The sequence below is a fragment of the Otolemur garnettii genome, unplaced genomic scaffold (assembly GCF_000181295.1).
Source record: "Otolemur garnettii isolate 467f Iridium unplaced genomic scaffold, OtoGar3 scaffold00010, whole genome shotgun sequence".
Lineage (NCBI taxonomy): Eukaryota > Metazoa > Chordata > Mammalia > Primates > Galagidae > Otolemur > Otolemur garnettii.
Genome location: NW_003852405.1, coordinates 12,150,717 through 12,174,925, shown reverse-complemented (window position 1 = coordinate 12,174,925; position 24,209 = coordinate 12,150,717). Strand labels below are relative to the sequence as shown.

Here is a 24,209-nt window from a genome sequence, read left to right as displayed (position 1 = left end):
TGACACACAGACACTGATACACAGACTGATACAGACTGATACACAGACTGATACAGACTGACACACAGACTGACACAGACTGACACACAGACTGATACACAGATTGACACACAGACTGACACACGGCCACTGACACACAGACTGATTCACAGACTGATACACAGACACTGATACACAGACTGACACACAGACCGACACACAGACCGACACACAGACTGACACACAGACTGACACAGACTGACACACAGACTGACACACAGACTGACACACTGACCGACACACAGACTGATACACAGACTGACACAGACTGACACATAGACACTGACACACAGACTGATTCACAGACTGACACACAGACTGACACACAGACTGATTCACAGACTGATACACATTCACTTTTACAAAGAGTGTTTAGTTCATTTCATTTACCATATTTTAAAATGTACCTAGGTTTTTAAAAAAAATGTACCTAGGTTTTTTTTTTTGTTTTTTTTTTAACTACTCTTATAGTCTTAAATGTTCACACAAAATAGTAAACTAAAATGATAAGTTCTGGTGAAACAAACAAAAAAACAACAACCCCCTCTTTCTGCAAACTTTTCATTCTAATAGTTTCTGAGTCTTTATTTTATCATATTCTTGTAGAGCTTTAATTGTCCTGTGTGTCATTTCTGTTTTCAGATACAGTAGTAAAAAGCTGATAGCAGGTTTCCTGTGCATCCTGCTAGTGGCATGCTAGTGTGGTGTCTGTAATACGTCACATCCTGATATTACCACCCAAAGAAATGTCCTTTCACTGGTATAGTAACTTTGGCATGAATAAGTCTTTGTTGATTTGTTTCATGTTTTTCTTTATTTCTTTTCTTTTTCTTTTTCCCTTCTCTACCTTCCTTTCTTCCTTCTTTCCTCCCTCCCTCCTCCTTTTTTTCTTTTTTTGGAGAGATTTGTTGCCAAGGCTGGTCTTAAACTCTGGGGCTCGAGCAATCCTCTTGCTTGGCCTCCCAAAGGGCTGGGATTACAGGCTTGAGCCATCATGCTCAGCCTGTCGATTTGTTTAAATATGGGTCTAAAATATGTTTGAGGGGCTCTTCTATCATTAAAAAACAAAGAAATTGTTTTAAAGTAGGTGTTCATAAAATAAGAAACAAATACTATTCCTAAAAAATGTTACCGGGTGCCTAGCCACCCTACAAGCTGTGATGGAGTCAGCTGCCTAATGCTGGCCTTCAGGATGAGAAGGCCTGAGGACAGTCCCTTCACAGGATACCACCTGGTGCAGATTCAAGATCTACTGAAGATTTTTATTTTTCAATTGACATCATCTACAGATTGACCTTGTTGATATGCAGATTGCTCCCCTGTGGAGAAACTTCACAGGTTGTTTGACTGAATGGAAGGTGTACCTCTCTTCTTTTCCCCCCCATCTTTCTTTCTTTTATTTTTGCTACAGAGTAATTACAGGGCGATATCGAATAACACTGCAACTAAAAAAAGATTATGAAATGTGAAAAATATCTTTAAGGAAGCTAGTCCATTTAGAATGAAAGATTTTTGACTTTATTTTGAGATAGATTCTCTCTCTGTTGGCTGGGCTAGAAAGCAGTGGTGTTAGTATAGGTTACTGCAGCCTCAAACACCTAGACTCCAGCTAGCCTCCTCCCTGAGCCTCCCGAGTATCTAGGACTACAGATGTCTGTCACCATGCCCAGCTAGTTTTTTTTCTTATTTTTGTGGATACAGGGTCTTGCCGTATTATCCAAATTGGGCTTTTGATTTTTTAAATGTAAAGTTATCTCTTTGAAAATTAAAATTCAGTCCTGAAAAAAATAATTTAAGGGTATTTTATTCTTACAGAAAGGCAGAGAAGCACGCAGCGTGATAAAGCCATTCATCATCGTCAGCTTAGAATTGGCAAAGCTCAAGCCAAGCACAGGCTCTGAGGAAGATTTCATGGTCAATTAGGTAAATACATGTAGAAAATGGACCCAGCACAGAAGATCACAAGGCCAATTACTGATCATGTTTAATTTCACCCCCCTAAGTCCCAGAAGTAATTTCTCCCCTCGCCGTGTTAAAATATCCCAATAAAATGTACAATCAACATTTGAACACTATAGAGAACTTTATAATATTTTAAAATGGAGAGTTGATTAGTTCATACATATATTTAGATTTAGCCTTCTATATCACTGAGAGGTTTTCAAGAAACCCCAGCTAAGACTGTCTAGACTATTTTCCGTGACAGCATGATGGACATAAGTGTATAATTTTAAGTACGTATATTTCCATTTGAAATACAAATTTGAGGTACATGGTTAGTTGTTTGAATTTGTGCAGAATTCAATTTATATTACAGAAAACCTGCTGACTACTGTTCCATTCAGGAGCATTCTGTCCTACTATTTTATGCATGTCTGTATTCATACCAGAATAGTATTAAATGAACCTTTTATACTTTAAATATTCAAGAGTTTTATATTCAAAATTTCTTCTCTCACTGTCAAACTAGTTTGCCTAAAGGCAAGGTAAGATCAAGTTAGACTCTCAAAGGTAGAATTAAATTTTATCATGGCATCCATCATAATATACAGTTTGCTTAATATGCAAATAAAGAGCGTATGGATTCAGAGAATAAAGGAGTTTCTGGGTAGTGCGTGAAATCCAAGGGACTGCTTTTATAGAATGGATTCCTTTTAAATTTACATTTCCATCATTTTAATGAAAACGCAGGGTAAACAAATTATAATAGAAATGTTTTACGTTACATTTTCAATTCAATTTTCCTTCTGCTGTATTATTTTTCATGGCAGCTCTTTATTTAAAACTAATACAAATAGGAGAGAAGAAATGAGATAAATATATACTAAAGAAATCATTACCTCAGCCTGTTTGGAGAGCTCCATCCAGTCGTCTTTGTTGTAACCGCACATGATGCTGGCAATCACGATCTTCACGGAGGGAAAGGAGAGAGGGTGAGTTCAGGACGTTATGCTGCTGCACACAGAGGCATATCAATACTACTCAGAGACATTTATAATGCAAACTATACGCCAAAAATTAGTTTTTAATCTTTTGAAAAGTAAATCATTAGGAAACAGCAGGGTATTGATGCCATTGGAGGATACAGACTTGTTACAGAATTTCTCCCTCACAATCTGCGAAAACTTGAGCAAATTTTTTATTTTTGAGACAGAATCTCACTTCACTGCCCTTGGTAGAGTGCTTTGGCATCATAGCTCACAGCAACCTCAAACTCTTAGGCTCAAGTGATCCTCTTGCCTCAGCTTCCCAAGTAGCTGGGACTATAGGAGTCTGCCACAGTATCTAGCTAGTTTTCTGTTTTTAGTAGAGATGGGGTCTCCCTCTTGCTCAAGCTGATCTTGAATTCCTGAGCTTAAGCAATCCACCAGTCTTGGCCTCCCAGAGTGCTAGGGCTATAGGCATGAGCTACCAAACCAGGGTCACTTGAGTAAATTCTTAACTTTTGTGATCTCACCATCCTCTTTTTAAAATGGAGATGAGAGTGACCTAGCTATGCTCCCAAAATGACAGTGGGAATTATATAATTATGTGTCTGAGGGGGTTGTCTAAATTATACAATGCCACAGGAAATGTTTACTAATATAGTATAATTAGTTATAGCTAAAAGGTTTCAAATGATAGAAAAGAATAGTGTTTCCTTCCATCATAACTTACTATAGTGTACATAATGGCATTTTATGTATTCCTAGTGCATTATTAGTTTTACATTTTATTAAATATTGATTTAATTACAGTCTTAGAGAAATCCTATCATGGAGGCTGTAAAGAGTAGTACTTACTGGTACCTGCTCAGAAGCCAGAATCCGGGTTAGAACACTGACTCTGCCACTTTAAATCATGCATGGCCCTGCGCAAGGTATTTAGCTGCCTGATTTGTAAAATATGAATTTAGCACTGCTTACTTGGAAAAGCATTAATAGAAATTGCTCAGACTCACACAACTCACGACGTGCTAGGTGCTGTTTTAAGGGTTTTTATGTTCCCCAGTATTATTCTCCCCATTTCACAGACAAACACTTCCACACACTGAGACCTAGAGATAATATATAAGGATAGCTCATAAGAAGCAGAGTCAGGTTCAGATCTAGGCAGTGTGACTGAGGCTCTGTCAGTTGAACCCCAAGGTTCTGCTGGCCTGCAGTAAGCACACAATACGCATCTGTAATCACCATGAGATGCAAAACACACAGAGTCGTCCCAGCCTCAAGTCACAGAACCCACTGGCAGACAGAATCCACCTAAAGCCACTGTGCTGTCACCGTGTAGAGAGCCTGTCTGTTATATGGAAGAAAATACAAACAGATGCTGGGGGGGTCAGATGAATATTGGGACCATTTTGGAGACAGTCCTGAAAACCAGGGAGAGAAGCCTGTCTTTAATGGGGGGCTAATTTGTTTTTCTCCCTGGATAGACTATGGGGGATGGGGCTGGGGTGCACTGCTCACCCCTTTATCTGCAGGACCTACGAATGAAGGAATAGATGGCCTGAGTCACCAGGGTTTAGGAGCAGAAAGTTGCTTCATCAGCTTTCCCTTTTAAGAAAATTAGCATGAGCTCTGAGAGGGAAAAATAAACAACTGAGGAAAACCACTGGCCAATTATTTTATGGTTGGAGTAAAGAGTGATTAGGACTGATGCAGGCACGGCCCTTGGATCAGATATCAAGGTGCCGAGGACTGTCAAGGACAGAGAGCAATTAAGAAAGAGGAAGCAAAAGATCCGAGAATCTGAATCTGAGTCACTGATGCACAGAACGTGAATCAGGTAAAGGTGAGAAAATGATCAGGAAAATGGAAGCTGAGAGAAACATCAGACTGAATACACCCCGGAGAGAGGGGAAGGAACAGAAGAAAGTGAAAGTAGAAATTGAATAGAGGAAGAAAATGAAGCACCTAATTGTTGTTGGTTGAGTTGAGGACTCAACTTTTCTGTTGACTGAGATTGTAGCTTTTGGAGCTACAATTTAGGAGAAAGGGTAAGACTATTCGTCCTGGCCTTTTATCTAAAGGCCATTCCAAGCGTCATTTGCAAGCGGAAAAGGGTTGCTGGTGTAATTATGCTTCTTCAGTTAGAGTTGCTCTTTCTGCCCTTTCCAAGTGATCCAAGAGCTTCGGGATGCTCCCTGCCACACACACTCAAAGGACCAGGGAGAAATATCAAAGGGACAACAGATCTGGTAGGGTGAGACCTAATGCCTCTTGATGTAGGTATCCCTTGTACTAAAAAAAGGAAAAAGATATTAAGGACCCCATTCGAAAGGAAAAAGTCCACTGGGAGGAAGCCTGGGGGCAGGTCACAGATTCCTATTGTCTTCAGTGGCCTCAAGGCAGAGCTCAAGTAAAAGCAATTAAAAGAAAAAAAAAGCCTGTAATTCTAAGGATTTAGGGAATGGGCAGAGCCCTGAGGCTTACCGCTACTACTTCAAGGACAGAGTCAGATACAGAGCTACAGACTGAAAAAAAAATTTTTTTTTAGCCCTAGACGCTAGTTCCCTAGTAGTAAAAGTGACAAGCAATAGACAGATTTGTTTTCTAATGCCCATCAGTACAAGAGTGGGACAGTACAATGTGGTGTATGTATACAATGGAGTACTTCCCTTTACAAAAAAGGCTGAACTCACACTTCTGGAACAACCTGGAACTGAAGACCATTCTTCCAAGTGGAGGGTTGCAAGGATGGAAAAAGGAACACCACATGGATTCATCATTAAATTGGAACTAATCCAGAACGTGGACTGACGGAAATAACACTCATCAGAAATCAACCAGGCAGGGGCAAGGAGGGGCTATAGACAGTTGTTTAGAGAATCTTATTACTTAAAAAGAAACAAAACAGAATAATAAGAAAACAACCACAAAACAACTTCACACATGGGAAAATAACCCACAAATTCACATCCCCATAAAAATAGGAAGAGGTTGCTCCGTCAGTACAGCAGCAGCCATCCTCCTGGCTGAGGGCCCCGCAGGGTGCCACCGAGGGTGCTTCTGGTGGCAGGGCTTGAGCTAGGCAGATGTGCTGGCCCAAGGAATGCACTTTCCGAAGAGCAAGGCTTATGAGCACTGACAGCGGGATATGATGTATGCTCTCTGCTAAGGACGCGCACTGTACCTCCTTTCTAAATGGCACTTTTAATTTTGATAAAGCTGTTTTGCTTCAAATTTATATTGATTGTGCCAGGGTTGGTTAAAATCATCGTTTGCCCTGTAGGTTGCTGAGAATCATGTGGCAGTACAATCGGGCTTGATGAAGAGAAATAAATATCACCAGAGAATCATCCCAAACACTGAGTGCATCCCTGTCAGCGGCTGCTTGTGGAAGCAGTGGCTGGAGATGATGGGCAGGCTCAGACGGGGAGAGATGTATTATTGATACCAGAATTTCGCTCTTCAGTAGGTCCTTGGTCTCGGGGATTTGAAGAATGAACCCATGACCCACAGATCAGTGAAAAGATGGGACTTTTATTAGAAGTTCGAAAGGGATACAGAAGAAGTAAAAAGCACCAGAGCTTCTGGAAGGGGGAAAGAACTGAAGAACTCACTCGGGAGTCTCCACGTGGGCTCTTTTATCTAGGGGTATTAGGTCTAGAGAATTACGCGTGGCCAGTAGATGATAGATGGAAATACATCTTTTCAAATTTGGTGAGTGCATTAACAAATGAATGTAGTTCCTCCTCCACTAGGGTGAGGTTATCAGGTCCTTTGCAGTCTTTGTCCCTGAGAAGGGATTAGGGTGTGTGCTCCTACCCAAGGTGGAACCACCCAAAAAACCATCACAGGCTGCTTTGTTCATCATTTTATCAGAGCCCAGAGGATGTGTCCCGAAAAAGGCAGCCTGCTTATGCCTGGAAATGGGGGTCTGACCTCTGAGCTCAGCTGGGCCTAGAGAATGGGGGGCTCCCCATCTAGCCCTGAGTGGTGGCACCCTGTATCATTATGTTAAGCAGAGGCAGGTTGTAATTGCTGCTCTGAACAACCAAGTACAACCTCATTCTTTGCTCCCCATCTTCTGAAAGCAGATTCTATCTTATTGCTCCCAAAGGCAAGAAAGTATACCCCGCTGGGCTAATCCTAGGGATTGGATATATCACTCTTTTTCTCCTTGATCCCTAAACTGGAATGATGTATGTTCAGAGCTGCTGGAGACCACTGACTGCTCACTTAACCACCTCCCTATTCCAGAGCTAGCCACAGTAGGTAAAAAAAGAGAGGAGATAGAGGAAAGCCGAGGTGCAAGAGAGAAAGAGACCCAGGTTACAGCTCCGTTCAATGCCAGGTGCCTCACTAAGATGGCTATACATGTAAACAAATAAATACTAACTCTTTGGCTTAAGAGAATTCAAGTTACATCCTGGTTTCTATCACGTAAGAATCTTGACAATTGCGATACAACGAACTTAAAAAATTTCACTTTTACAATAACTTTCTACACAATTTTTAACTAAATTTAACTTTATACAGTATTTTAAAAATGGTAAATGTTCTAAGCATTCTAAACATTCTTATCTGAAACCAAAGAATGGCTTGTGAAAATACTTTGTGGCATTCAATTTCAGAAGAATGAAGATAACCCCCCAGGGCAGTTTAATTTTTATTAAAGTAGATTGTGATTTCTCGAAGAGTCAGGCTGAAAGGTATTGACACTAAAAAGATGGTAGGAATAATTTCATTTGTCTTTCATATTAGAAGGCACTTCAGCGTTCTCCTGTACTCTGTTTACATTTTTCTTCCTTGTGAAAAAAGAAAATTGATGGATATTCTACACTGTAAACGAGCATGCAATCTTACTAGAAATTAATGCCCAATGAAACATATTTTCAAATCAAAGTAACCTTTCCCTGCATCGATATTTCACTTAATTTATGCCATTTCTAGTGCTCCACTTTTATGGCTCCTATTTTAAAACAGTATTGAATGAGGTGATATGTAAAAGCCAGATGCTACACAGTAATTGAATTTTCTCTGCCCCACCTACATTTGATGGTACACACTCCGGTAGGGGATTCAAACAATGTCAATTAATCAATTAATAGCAAAATAGCAAATTTGGCCACCTGCTATGATGGGCATATAGTGTCACACACAAAAAAGCTTAGGATATTGAATTAGAGTCTCCATCCATGCAACTTTCAACCAGTATTTCTTGAGCACCTACTGTGTTCCAGGAACTGTTTTTAACTCAGCAATGATGAACAAAAACAGCATAAATTTCTGTACTCATGGAGCTTACATTTGAGAGAGGAAAAGAGTCATAACAAGTAATAAATACATTGCTAGGACAAGTTCTAGTCAAGATGATTATTATGAAGGCAGGAATAGGGGAGAACCTGGCAGGACATCATTGGAGTGCAGACAGCCCTATCAGATGGATGCTCAGTGAGGGGAACTCAGAGTCAAGAGGTGAGAGATGAGAAGGCGATGGGACAGGAGCACAAGCTAGCACTCTCGGCAGAGGTAACTACACGTGCAAAGGGAGCATGATACGTTCAAGAAAGAATGAGAAAGCCTATGCAGTTGGAGACAGGACAAGAATAATAAGAGAGGGCTGGAGAGAAGCAGGCAATAGCCATATCTCTAGAGCTTTGAACCCTGAAGGAGTTTGGGTTTTACTGTGGGTGTAATGAGGCCACTGAAATCTTTAAAGGAGGGTGATGACATGATCTCGCATTTTTGAAAGATGCTTCCATCTAATTTATAGGGAATAGAATAAAGGGGTTAAGGGTGAAAGCGAGGAATCCAGCTATACTGACATAGCGTGGCTTGTATAATATCCACGGACATGGGGAGAAGTGAGTAGTTCTGAGCTAGAATCCACAGGACTGGTGAATGTTTAGATTCAGAGGGGCACAAAGGAAAGCACAAATTAAGAACGATCTCTAAATTGAGCTGTGCTAAGTGTCCTTATGGTAAAGGATTTTTTTTCCTTCTGGGTAGATGCCCAGTAATGGGATTGCAGGATCAAATCGGAGGTCTAGTTTGAGTTCTATGAAGATTCTCCATACTTCCTTCCAAAAACGCTATATTAGTTCAAAGACGCACCAGCAATGTAACAGTGTTCCCTTCTCTCCACATCTACGCCAGCATCTACAGCTTTGAGACTTTCTGATGTGGGCCATTCTCACTGGAGTTAGTTGATATCTCAGGGTGGTTTTGATTCGCATTTTGGTAATGATTAGGAAAGATGAGCATTTTCCTGTATGTTTGTTAGCCATGCTTAGTTTGAGTTCTCTGTAGATCCTAGTTATCAATCTTTTGTCTGATTCATAATATGTAAATATTTTTTCTCATTCTTATGACTGTCTATTTGCTTTGGTTGTTGTCTCTTTAAATGTACAAAAGCTATTCAGTTTAATTAAGTCCCATTTGTTTATTTTCACTCCTGTTGCAATTGCCACTGCAGTCTCCGAAATGTGGAAACAGCCTAAATACCCACCGATCCAGGAATGGATTAACAAGCTGTGGTATATGTATATCATGGAATATTATTCAGCCACTAAAAAAGATGAAGACTATACATTTTTTGTACTGACTTGGATGGAGGCGGAACATATTCTTCTCAGTAAAGCATCACAAGAATGGAGAATCAAGAATCCAGTGTACTCAATTTTGATATGAGGACAATTGATGCTAGTACATGATAAGGGATGGGGGAATGGGAGAGTGGAGAGGGGGAAGGAGGGAGGGGAGTGGGGGTCTCCATGTTTGGCACACCTCTTAGGGGAGGAACACATTTATAAGGGGGACTTTGCTTGACAAATGCAATTAGTGTCACCTGGATTGTTGTACCCTCAATGAATCCCCAACAACAACAGTAAAAAATAGAATGATCTCTACATTGTTCACTTGAACTAAACTTTGGAATGTAGACAGTCTAACTAAGATAGAGCAATGCCTAGTGAAGAAAGTAGTAGGGGAATATGAAGAGGTCCAATTTCGATATATTATATGTAAAATGTCCAAGTATACCGTTATTGAAAACATCAATTTTGCCATTGGATACCTGAGTCCAGAATTCACTAAAGAGGTTAAAGATAACAGTGCAAATTGTAGAGACTTCAACATGCAGTGGAATTTGAAATCGCCAGGCTAGGGGAATTCAAAACAAAGGGATGGAATAAGATGGAGCAAAAGAAAAGGGTGCAGGACTGCCCTGGTGATAGAAAGCAACTTAGTGTCATGCCCAGGAAGGGACTTCTGTGAGTTAATGAAAGAGAACAGAGGACTGTCCACTAGATGTGACAACACAGAAACCACTGTGTTGGTTACAAGAGGGGCTTCAGTGAAGTGTCAAGGACAGAAGCCAGACTGGAAGAGATTCTGTGAACAGAACAGGATGAAGTAAAGAGACGCAAAATGCAAATCTCTGTAAACAGTTTGTGGGATTAGTTAAAAGAGAAATGAGGCAGCCTAAAAAGGGTCATGGGAGGTCTAGTGAGAAATTATCATTATTATTATTTTTTTTTTTTGAGACGAAGTCTCACTTTGTTGCCCTTGGTAGAGTGCTGTGGTGTCACAGCTCACAGCAACCTCAAACTCTTGGGCTTAGGTGATTGTCTTGCCTCAGCCTCCCAACTAGCTGGGACTACAGGTGCCAGCCACAACGCCTGGCTATTTTTTTGTTGCAGTTGTTTAGTTGACCTGGGCTGGGTTCAAACGCGCCATCCTTGGTGTATGTGCTACGGGCGCGGAGCCGAGAAATTATTTTTTTAAAAGAATTATCTCTGAGTTTGTTTTTAGGCTAGTGGAAACATTCTGAAAAAGAAGAAGAAACTGTTGAAGAGGCAAAAGGTGAATGAAGAAGACATAGAGGAAGTGGCCTTGGAGAGGGGCAGGGACACTGTGTCCGTTTATCAGAGTGGAAGGGAGGAGTAGACAGAGAAAACTATGGGTATGGACGCAGCTAGATGTCTAGATTTGGTGTGGAAAAGGTAAAACATTTTTCCTTGTGTCTAAATTTTTTTTTTCCTCATGAAAAAGGAGGTAAGTTCTCTTGCTGAGAATAAAGAGGACTAGGGACAGAGGTTTGGAATCGTGAGGGGGAGATAAAGGTAGGAAATATTGTCTAAGAAAATCTGGCAGCAGGTTTATGAGGTTCTGATATAATGAGACCAAAAAGGAAGATGTCCTCAATCAGTCTTGATAATGTTTTTTAAAAATAATATCAATTAGTAAAAGTGAAAGGACAAGGCAATTTACAAAATTAGGACACAGATTAGAGCCCCCTTTCTATGGCTGAACATAAACACAGGTTGTATAGATTGTCTCCAAGTTGAGATGCATCAAGGTGCTTTGAAGTCCTCTACTCATTAAAATGTGATGTGTTTCCTAAAAGACCAGTGAATACTGATATATAGAGAATACTTTTAAATTATAGTTTTTCATAACTTTGACTTTCATTTTGGCTAATGATACAACTTCATAAAATGCATATTTGTGTAAACATCTAATTCTATTAAGACATTGAAATTTTAAAGCATATCTAATACCAATTGTAAACATTTGTAAATCAAATTTAGCATTTTTTTCTTCCCTAAAAAATATCTCAGTTAAACACAATAGATGAATGCTTACCTTGGAGAGAGAGAGAGAGAAGAAGGAAGGAAGGAAGGAAGGAAAGATAAGAGTGCCTAATGGCTTCCACGGTCATCCTTTAAAACTTTTAAATTAAAGAATGAATATTAATGGTCAAATGTTTTTTGTTTGTATTATGTAATTCTGTTTTGTTATGGAAGAAAATGATTCCATGTGGTCTTTCGAATTGAGTTATAATAAAGTTTACACATCAAAAAATTAAAGTAGTGAACAACATTAACTTTCCGATTGATTACAAGGAGCCTGATTTGTCAAATTCCCATTAACAAGAGTCTATGCTGTAAAATACACACTGACAACACTGTTTTGGTATTCTGTAACCGCACTGTGAACTACATTGGAAATCCAGGCAACAATTCAGCTTCGAGACGATCTAAATTTTTTAGTAGGGAAAAACTGCCAAGTGACAAAGGTGAACAACTGTAAATTACAAGTAGCCAAGTTAGGTTTCGTCAAACCATTTAACAATATCATTCCTAACACTACTGGGATTATATTGATGAGGAAAAATAGCACGGGGCATTTGATTTTCAAAGACATTTAAACTAAGAAAATACACTTATTAAATATTAATTAATTGCACAACATCCAGATTTTAAATGTACTTTATGCTGTAGTTCAAATATAGTCAAAGTGAGACCGGTGTAATTTTCCTGACATGCACACGTTGACTATAGGACATTTAAATTGAAACTCATAAGCTTTTCAAATTTTATTTGCTCCTGTGTATGTAATGGTCATAAGTGGACTAGCAGTCTTACGAGTCTTTTGAAGCTATTTTAAAATTCATGATTTTTTGGTTTATTTTGGAACCAACAAATATTTTATTTATATAACCATTTCAAATGTAGAGAAGTCATGTCAGCTAAACAATATATACATAGTTTCCATAAAAAATCAGAGATGTTTTCTGCAATAGGAGGGGAAGAAGAAAAACAAAGCAAAACACTCTAGGAAGCACAGTAACTGCCGGTTCCCCTCCCCTTTGATGGTAACTTAATGCATTTTTATTTCGTTTCTGTCCCAACGTGCTTAGGAACTGATCTCCCCTAGGTTAACACAGATCTCACCAAATATATTAGATGGTTTTTAGCTTAAATATTACTAGAATTCTCTTCAGGACTCAGGACTGCTAACCACCTCCAGCTTATTAAAACTGTCTCCTGTTCCAGCTTTGGAGATACCTCCTCTGTCCCCTGTTTACGCACTGATGCCCTCAGGTCCACTCATGGTCTTCTTTTAGTCTCCCCTCATATATTAATAGGGCCCCAAAAAGTATATATATTTTAAGAAAGGAAAAACTGTATTGATATTATAATAGTACATGCTGCTAAACACAAATTAATATTGTAATAGTACATGCTGCTATGAAAACAATATTTGAGCACCTTTTATAATTGCCAAAGTCAAACATGACTTGAGTATTACAATTTTAAGATAGGTTTTTCTTTCTTAAAATGTATACATTTGGCACCCTCTATACCTGCATTTTCTTAAAATGTATACATTTGACACCCTCTATACCTTCATTTTCTTAAAATGTATACAATGTATACATTTTGGCACCCTCTATACCTTCACTAGACATATTCTTAATGATTTCAGATAATATCTGTATGCATAAAATTCAGAAAATGTACAACTCTAACCTGCATCTTTCTCCAAGAACTGCATAGAATCTAAATTCCATTTGCCGAAAACAAAACTTAAATTTCTCTACCCTGAATTTCTTATTTCTCTACACAAATATGTTTATGCTCCACCTCTTTGTTCCAGGTTAGAAAACTAGAAGGAGATTTCCTTTCTTCATCTCTCTCTCATCACCCACATCCAACCGTCCACTAAGTACTCTCTAATCCACTGGTTTGCAAATTTTGGTTGAGCATTGAAATTACATAAAGAGTTTGAAAAAGAAATAACCCCTAAAATTCTGAGTTTCTTTGTATGGAGTGAGGTCCAAGCATTAGAGTTTTTTAAGAATCTTTAGGTGCTCCCAAAGTTTGGGAAAGTTTGATAAGTTCTGCTCTTGTCTACTTCCCAAATATCTCCTGTAAATATTCCTGGCCCTTCATCATCACTCTCTTAATTCATAGCCTCACGTGCGTTCCCCTAGATTACCATAAAAGATTCCTTATTAGTCACTCATCTCTGATTTTAGCCTATGTCATCTACCAAATCCTTCTAATGAGACAAACCTCATAACATACTTCTCCTTCAAAAACTATTTCAGAATAAAATACGGCTCCTTCATGGGCTATACAAGACCACACAACTTTTGCTTTGACCACATGGAATTACTTTGCCTCCTGAATGTAACCTGTATTCTGGATTCTCTTGATCATATGTCTATTTTCTCTATTCCTTTTACCTGAATGAACAAGGAATGGTCCCCCTGGTCTCAGAGCATATGGTATAACAAAGGAGACACATGTAAATTGATACAAAAATAATTATAGTTGTGATAACCAGGACATAGAGAGAGCAAAGAAAAGTGTGCTCATTTGGACGTCCGTGAATCAGGGAAGACACCATACAAAAGTGACTCTTAACCAACTCTGAAATAATGGGTGTTCACAAGCATACCTGGACAAGATTGTGAATTCAGATCCAAACCACTGTAATCAAGTAAATATCGTAATAAGGGAGCCATACAATTTTTTAAAAATTTCCTAGTGCATATAAAAGTTATGATTACACCATACTATAGTCCATTGTTTTATTAGCATTATGCCTAATAAAACCATGTACATACATTATTTAAAGATAAACTTTATTGCTAAAACATGCTAACAGACATCTGTGAGTTGTAAACTTTTTGCTAGTTGGGGGGGCTTGCCTTGATGTTGGTTGCTGCTGATAAGTTAGTGGTTACTGAAGGATGGAGTGGCTGTGGCAATTTCTGAAAATAAGAGAACAATGAAGTTTTCCATGTCAATTGACAATTCCTTTCACCAAAGATTTCTGAGTAAGATGTGAAACTGACAGCATTTTACTCACAGTAGAACTTCTTTCAAAAAATGGAGTTAATCTTCTTAAACCCCTCCATTGCTTTATAAACTAAGCGTATTCTAAATCCTTCATTGTCATTTTAAGGATGTTCACAGCATCTTCACCAGAGGTAGCTTCCATCTCAAGAAACCACTTATTTGTTCAGCCATAAGAAACCATTCCTTATCCACTTGAGTTTTCTCATGAAATGGCAGCAATTCTGCCACATCTTTAGGCTCTACTTTTAATTCTGGTTCTCTTGCTATTTCTACCACATCTACAATGAATTCCCCCACTGAAGTCTTGATTCCCTAAAAGTCATCCATAAGAGCAGGAATCAACTCTCTGAAACTCTGTAAATGTGGATGTCTGGACCTTCTTCCATGAATCACAAATCATCTTAAGGACATCGAGAATGGTGAATTCTTTCCAGAAGGTTTTCAATTGACTTTGCCCAGCTCCATGAGAGAAATCATTATCTATGATAGCCATAGCCATAGGAAATGTAAAATTACTCCATGACTCATGGGCTGGAAAACAGATGCTGTGTTAGCAGCCATGGAAACAACCCAAACGTCCTTGTATTGATACATTTCCATTGGGGTCTTGAGTGACTAAGTGCATTTTCAATGAGCAGTAATACTTTTTAAAAGAATTTTTTTTTTCCTGAGTAGTAGGCCTTAACAGTGGACTTAAAACATTCAGAATACCATGCTGTTAACAGATGCGCGGCCACCTAAGCTTTGTTGTTTCTTTTACAGAGCACATGAAGGGTAGAGTCGGCAAAATTCTTAAAGGCTCCAGGATTCTCAAACTAGTAAATGAGTACTGGCTTCAAATTAAAGTCACCAGTGTCATTAGCCCTTAATAAGGCTTGGCCTGTCCCTTGAAGCCAGACATTGACTTCTCTCTAGCTATGAAAGTCCTTGACAGCATCTTCTCAAATAAGATTGTTTCATTTCCATAGAGAGTTTGTTGTCTAATGTAGCCATTTTCATCAATTATCATTTTATGTTATGGAGATGGCTTCTTTCCTTAAATCTCATGAATCAACCTCTGGTAGCTCATCAGCTTCCTCACCTATTTTAGCCTTCAGAGAACTGAAGAGAGTTGGGGTCTTATTTGGATGAGGCTTTGTCTTAAGGGAATGTTGCAGCTGGTTTGATCATCTATGCAGACCACTAAAAGTTTTCCATGTGAGCAATAAGGTCGTCTTCTCTCTCGTCATTCCTGTATTCACTGGTGTAGTGCTTTCAATTTCCTTCAGAAATTTTCTGTTTGTATTCACAACTTGGCTAACTGGGGTGAGAGACTCAGCTTTTGACCCATCCCAACTTTTAACTTGCATTCTTCATTAAGCTTAATCATTTCTAGCTTCCAAGTGACAGACTTGTAACTTATTTCTTTAACTAGAACACTTAAAGGCCATTTTAGGGTCATCACTTGACCTCATTTCAATACTGTTGTTATCTCAGGGGGCTGGGAGGCCTCAGGAGAGGGAGAGAGATGGGGGAACAGCTGGTGAGTGGAGCAGTCAGAACACACACAACATTTATGGATTGAGTTTGCTATTTTCTATGGGTTCAGCCCCTGGCACCCCAAAATAATTGCAATAACATCAAAGGTCACTGATCATAGATCAGCATCACAGATAGACCTGTAATGAAAAAGATTGAAATATTGTAAGAATTACCAACACGTGACACAGAAACATGACATGAGCATGTGAGCATGTGATGGAACAATGATGCTGAGAGACTTGCTTGATGTGGGGTCACCACAGACTTCAATTCGTTTCTTAATAAACCATGATCTCACAATAAAATGAGCTTTGGCTGTCTTGGACATTAATTAGAACAACACAGGAGCTGGAGTTCTGCAAGTAGAATGAGTGGCAACAGGGAAAGCGCAGAATGCTATGTTTAGGGAGTATGGGAATCTCCGTTTAATTTGGCTGACTCTGGGAGTAATGAAGGTTACAGTTCATAGACAATGAAGTGAGACACAAGGTAGGAACCAGTTTTACGTAAAGAGGGTTTAAAAGAATCATTTTAAATTCACTGAACATTTAGATTTGAATTCTAGATCCGTCTGTCTAGAAAATTCCTGCTCCTCATTTTGAATTACCTTCTAGGAAGGCTTCCCTGTTCCCCATTCCTTCCCTGCGGTGTCAGGAACCCCACTTCTGAGATCCCTCAGGATCCTTTGCACTTCTCTGCTATAACATTTGGTATATTGTACTTAAATGTTGTTTATGTATTTCTTTAAAATGATTAAAGTCTGGGGAGGCAGGGCTCATTTTTTTCATCTCTATATCTTTAGAACCATGTATTACACTTTGTATACAATTGGGACTCAATACATGTCTGCCTTAAAGGAATATGGAGATAGGTAAGTGAGAAAGGAACTTCCAACTAAGGTACATTTTTGTTATTGATTCCAATACCCAAATGTGAACATTTCTACATTGTAGAAAGAAAAGGAGAAGGGCAGACAGATTAATACGAGATAAGGAATTTATATACATTTTGAGTTATAAAACATATATAAACCATACATGTTTTTATATATACCTTCCAAACTAAAAGATATATATATATATGTATATATATATATTTGTAGACATTACAAATTTTAAGGTATATATTACATTTTAAGATATATAATAATACCTTGTAATATATTCAATCCATTATGTTCATTTTTATATTTTAATATACATATTACCTATATTATCTCATTTATTCCCCCACAATAACTTTGAACTGAAAGAACTTTATACTGAGAATAATGAGGCACAGATAATTTAAGTTACTTTACCAGGGTCAAGTTAATCAATACCAGAGGCAGGGATTAAGCTCAGGTCTTTTGATTCCAAGCTTCTTCTACTACATCAAGACTATACCATATTGATTTCCTATCCCTTCAATTTACGTTAGAGATTCTAGTTGACTTTATGTCTTCAATCCTCTCTTTGTAGACTGTTTGAAAGAAAGTGTTCCCTCCTTGTTTCTCTGATCCTTTGCAGCTATTCCCATCAAGTGGGGGAGTTTATTTACCCAACCCTCGGTGCAAGGCTGACTTTCTGATTTGTTTTAATGGCAGGAGTGATGGTCTGCCAGTGCTAAACCAAGGCCTGAAAAGGTCTGGTATTCATCTGCTTACTCTTAAAATCTTATCTTCCATGTAAACAAGCCAGGCTCCCCTGCTGAAGGATGAGAGGCTGTGGTGATGCAGGGATGAAACACCAAGCTGAAACCATCACAGACCAGTCAGCCTCAGCCCACCTGGAACTTGACCACAGATGGAGGGAGACCATCCGAGACCAGAAGAACCAAGTGGAATAGTCCAGTTAAGCAAATTGCTCACACGGACAGTCATGAACTCAGTTGATCATTCTTTCAATATTAACTCTGAGGAGTTGTGTTATGTAGCAAAAGCTAACTGATGCCACTTTTAGTAGGTACAGCACTAAGAATCATCACATGCTGCATACTTGTGTGTGATGAGCACTGTGTTACCTCTAATGCTTAGAACAACACAACAGAAATTATCAGTCCCACTTTACAGAAAAAAATCTTGACAGGTTAAATAATTACTATGCATGGCTAATAAAAGTAGCAACAAAGCTTGATCTGTCTTGACAATAATATTTGTGCTCTGAATCATTTTCCTGTGCTCCTTTATCAACATTTGTAGAAAACCTATAGGTTTACTTTTACAGCAGTTGAATTTTATTCAATGTGTGTCAGTTTTTATTGCTTTCACTCTCAGAGGCTAACCTTAGGCTCTTTCTCTTAACCAGTGGGTTCTTTCACTATAACTCCATGAATGCCATCTAAGCCATATGGGCAGATAGAATTGCCTAGGAAATCATAAATTCGGACGGAGGACAAGTGAGCGAGAACCACGAGGTGATGTCCTGTCTCCTGACCACTTAAACGTGTTAATAACTGATGAGTATTGACCTTTTGGAGTCTGGCTTCAACTTACCTTGCTGCCCCTTAACACGACACCCCAAGCTGAAGCCCATATGTGTATATCCCCCCACCACATGTACTTGTAGCCTCCATTCTTTCCCCCACGTTGGTCCTTATTATAGACCCACACTACACCTCTGACAGCATAGTTCCTGCCTACTCCCTATGGTCTAACGCAGCGCTAACCTCAATCATACCACTCTGAGTGATCTCAGAGACACAGTCACTATTTTCCCTGGGATTCAAGTGGGTCATCTCTATTCCAGCTCCTACCACACTGGATCACAGATAGGTCTTTATTCATATCACTTTCCTCTCTTATTCCACTTTTTACTCCATTCCATGGAAGGCCATGTTAATTTTATTCACCTTTGGTTTCTTATCATTTGGTTCAGTGTGTCCTAAGACCTAATGTGCTTACATTAGACTGGATCCCACCAAATACCCTCCCTCCTCCCAGCACCCCTCCTCCTCTTCCCTCTTTTTCCTTTTCCCTCCTTTCAGGACGGTAGTTATGTTTTACCATTCTTATGAATGTGTGGGTAATTACATACTGATTTCATAATAGTATTGAATACATTAGATCCTTTTTTTCCCCATTCTTGAGATACTTTACTAAGAAGAATATGTTCCAGCTCCATCTAGGTAAACATAGAAGATATAAAGTCTCCATCTTTTATGGCTGCATAGTATTCCACAGTGTACATATACCACAATTTGTTAATCCATTCATGGGTCAATGGGCAGTTGGGTTGACGACAAATAAGTAAGCAAGGAGATGGTTATGTTAATCAGTTAGATGTAAGCATTCCACACTGTATATCAAATCAGCACATTGTACCCCATAAATGCATTAATGTACACAGCTGCGATTTAATAAAGAATTAAAAAAAAACAAATGTGGAAGAAGGGATGGACAATTGTTAATGCCATTGTTTTTAATCATCTGATTCATCTCTATGAAGACTGTAATGTTTGCTACAAAGCAAAGGTGCCTATATGAAACTATCATGATGTATATATAAAACAGCATGACTACAACTATATATATGTAGTACCACTTATTATATATATACATATCCATATATGTAACATTTTTAAGAGTTTTTCATACACAGCAAAATTAATAGGAAAGCATACCTATTTCACACACACTTCCTGACCTACACCAGCATAGCTTTCCCCATCATCAAAGTTTCCTACCAGAGTGGTGCATTTGTGACAACTGGTGAACCTACATTGACACATCATCATCACACAAAGTGCATGGATTACATTAGAGTTCATTCTTGGCATTATATATCCTGTGGGTTTCAACAACATATCATGATAGGTATCCATCATTACAGTATCATACAGAGTATTTTCACTTCCCTACAATCTGTGGTCTATGTCCTCATTCTCCCCTACCCCACCAACCCCTAACGGCTAATGATCTCTTTACTATCTCCATAGTTTTGCCTCTTCCATAATGTCTTATAACTGAAACCATACAGTATATAGCCTTTTAAGATTGGTTTCTTTCTGAAGATTAGTAATATGTGTTCAAGTTTCCTCCATTGTCTTTGTATGGCTTGATAGGTCAGACCTTTTAAATGCTAAGTAATATACCACTGTCTGCATGTACCATAGTTTATTTATCAATAGACTTACTGTAGGGTATCTCGGTTGCATCCAAGTTTTGGATATTATCCTTATACAAGTTTTTGTGTGGACATAAGCTTTTAACTCCTTTGAATACATACCAAGGAATGTATTGCTAGGTTATGCAGTAAGAGAATTGTTCTTTTTGTAAGAAACTGTCACACACTATCTTGCAAAGTGGCTGAAACATTTTGTAAGCCCACCAGTAATGAATCAGAGCTCCTTTGCTCCCTATCCTTAGCCAGAATTTGGTGTTGTCAATGTTGTGAATTTTGGCCATTCTAATAGGTATGTAGTGATATCTCATTTTTTAAATGTGCATTTCCCTGGTGATATATGATACAGAACATTTTTTCATGGGCTTATTTGTCTGCTATTTGTCTTTTTTAATGAGGTTTCTGTTAAGGTCTTTGGTGCATTTCTTAGTCTGGTTGGTGGTTACCTTTTTGTTGACTTTAAGCGTTCTCTGTGTATCTTGGATAAGACTACTTTATCAGATATCTCCTTTGTAAATATTTTCTTTCAGCCTTTGGTTTCTCTTTTCCTTTTTTTTGAAATTGTCTTTAACAGAGCAAAAGTTTTTTATTTTAATAAAGTCCAGTGTGTTAATAATGTCTTTCATGAATCTTGCCTTTGGTGTTATATCTAAGAAGACATCAACATATGCAATGTCATCTAGGTTCTCGCCTAAGTTACCTTCTGAGAGTTTTCTATTTTTGCATTTTACATTTAGATGTAGAATCTATTGAAAATTTGTTTTTGTGAGGGGTGTAAGGGCTGTGTCTGGATTCATTTTTTTGCATGTGTGTATCCAGTTGTTCCGGCACCATTCTCCATTAGCATTGCCATTTTTGCTTTGTCAAAGATCAGTTGAGTCAGTTATGTGTGTCTATTTCTAGGCTTTCTAGTCTGTTCCACTGATCTATTTGTCTATTCTTCTGCCAATAATATCGCCTTCTTGATTATGGTAGCTTTATATTAAATCTTCAGGTTGGGTAGTGACAGTCCTCCTACGTTCTTCTTCTCTTTCTATATTGTGTTGGCTAATCTGGGGCTTTCAAAACTCCATGTAAACTTTACTATCAGTTTGTCAATATTCACAAAATAACTTGCTGGGGTGTTGACTGTGATTGTACTCTATCTATAGATCAAGCTGGGAAGAACCAGTATCTTGACAATACTATCTTTCTATCCATGAACATGGAATATCTCTCCATTTATTTAATTCTTATTTGGTTTTGTTCATCAGAGTTTTGTAGCTTTCCTCCTACAGATTTTTTCATATTTTGTTATATTTGTATCTAAGTGTTTATACATTCTTCTGAAGCTCACATGGAACATTCTCCAACGTAGTCCACACTGAGGGTCATAAAACTCCAAATTTAAAAGAACAGAAATCATAAAATGTCTATTTCTGTAACACAATGAAATTAAACTAGAAATCATTGACAAAAGATACCTGAAAAAATGTCAAAGGTTCGAGTTAAGGAGAGGGGTCTGCACACAGACAGACCAGACAGACTTGTGACAGGATTGTGGTTGCCACAAGCTTTTTCAGTTGTCACAGAATTCTGCACTTCTCAGCTAAATTTACTTCCTGTTTTTGCAGGGTCACTGCTTACTCAAGGAGCTGTTTTAGTTACAAAAGGTATGTGGGGGGCTGCAAGGTTTTAACAAAATGGAGTAAGTCTGGTTCACTTGCTCAAAATGGATGGAGTTAGGGCATCACAATGTATTTACCTGGACATAACCTCATCATAACTTGAGGCATGTACATATATTGTATATTCTGTTATTGCTGAATGAATTAGTCTATAGATGTCAAAGTATATCCAGATGATGGATGATGTTGCTGAGTTTATATTCTTACTGATTTTCTGCATGCTGGATCTGTCCATTTCTGATAGAGGAGTATTGAACTCTCAAACTATAGTAGTGAGTTCATCTCTTTCTCCTTGAAATTCTCTTAGTTTTTATTTCATAAAGTTTGATGTTCTGTTGTTAGCTACACACATATTTCAGATTGTTATGTTTCCTTGGAAAATTGACTCTTTATCATTATATAATACTCTTCTTTACCCCTGATAACCCTGTTTTGAAGTCTGATTTGTCTTAAATTAATATAGTCACTCCTGGTTTATTTAGATTACTATTAGCAGAGATTTATTTTTTCCCATTGATTTACTTTTAATCTATATGTGGTTTTATATTGAAAGAGAGTTTATTGTAGACTACCTGAAGCTGTGTTTTGTTTTTTGTTCATTGTGACAAGCTCTGTCTTTTAATTGGTGCATTGAGATTATTTACATTCAAAATGATTATTGATAATAGTTGGGTTAATATTTATCATATCTGTTACTTTTCTTTTACTTTTTGTCTTTGTCCTTTGTTTCTATTTTGGTCTTTCATTCTTTTTCTGCCTATTGTAGTTTAAGTTGAGCATTTTATATAATTCAATTTTGTCTACTTTCTCAGCATGGTAGATGTACTTCTTTTATTGTATAGTGTTTGCCCTAAAATTTGAAATATATATTTCCAGTGCATACAAGCTCATTTTCAAATAACACCATATCATTTCATAGGTACTTTATATAATAAAATAATTCTGATCCTCCCTTAGGCCCCTTGTATTATTGCTATTTTTCATTTTACTTATATATAAGCATACATGATGTACTTATTATACATAAGCAGACATAATCAAATACGTTGTTACTAATATTATTTGAGCAAATTGTTATTAATTAGATCAGCTAAGTATTAAAAAATAAAAAAAATAAAAAAATTATATTTATTCCTTTATTGATATTCTCCTTTTCTCTGTGTTGTTCTGACCTATAGAACTTCTTATCTCTAAAGAACTTCCATTTACATTTCTTGCAAAGCAGGTTTACTACAAACAAATTCATTCTCTCAATGTTGATCTGAGAGTTTTTTTGTGGTTGTTGTTATTCTTGAAGGGTAATTTTACAGAGTAAAGAATTCTACATTAGTGTTTCTTTCTTTCTATCTCTTTCTCAATACTTTAAATATTTCACTCCACTCTCTCCTTACTTACGTGATTTTTGACAAGCTAGATGTACTTCTTAGCTTTGTTCCTCTATAGATAAAATGTTTTCCTCTCTGGCTTATCTCAGTACTTTTTTCCTTACCTTTGTTTTTTCTGTATTTTGACAATGATAAGCCTAGGCATAGTTCGGAGCCCTTTTTTTTCTGCTTGATGTGCTCTTAGCTTCCTTCCTGGATCTGTGGTTGGGTGTCCAACATTAATGCGGTGACATTCTTAGTCATTATTTTCTCAAACAATTTTTCTGTTCCTTTCTTCTGTTCTCTTTCTGATTTTCCCTTTCTGTGTATATTATACCTTTTGTAGTTGTCCCACAGTTCTTACTCAGTTCTGGTATTTTTGTGTGTTTGTTCTTTTCACTTTTTCATTTTTGAAGTTTCTCTTGATATATACCAACTCTCAGAGATTCTTTCCTTAGTTGTGACCAGTCTACTAATATGCCCATCAAAGGCATTTTTCATTCCTGGTCAGCATTTTTGACTCTAGCATTTCCTCTTCACTCTTTCTCAGAATTTCTACTTTTCTGCTTACACTGCCCATCTCTTCTTCCTCTCTACTTTATCCAGCAGCGCCCTTAGCTCTAACAATAGGTTGTTATTTAAAATTTCAGCCTGATAATTCCAATAGCACTACCATTTCAGGTTCTGATGCATTCTCTGTTATTTATTTATTGCCTTTTGGTATGCCTCATAGTTTTTTCTTGATAGCCTGTCAGGAGGAGCCAGGTTAAAGGAACTGCTCTAAATAGGCCCTTAGTAATATGGCAGTGAGGTGTGGCCAGAGCATTCTGTTACCCTATGATTCAGTCTCGGTCTTTTCGTGAGCCTAAGCTTCTGGACAGTGAAGTTCACAAGCTTTTCTCATTTTCTTCCTTCCTCCTCAGGTGGATCAGAATGG

At 37.9% G+C, this 24,209-nt stretch overlaps 1 protein-coding gene across 1 annotated transcript in view; it reads right to left on the bottom strand.

Annotated features, from left to right (window-relative positions):
* The window catches only part of DPYD (dihydropyrimidine dehydrogenase), an 828,315-nt gene that overhangs the window by 293,886 nt on the left and 510,220 nt on the right, over positions 1-24,209 (bottom strand). Inside the window, exon 15 of the mRNA XM_012801700.2 lies at positions 2,880-2,948. Coding sequence (XP_012657154.1) covers positions 2,880-2,948 — 69 coding nt within the window. The remainder of the gene's footprint in view (positions 1-2,879; positions 2,949-24,209) is intronic.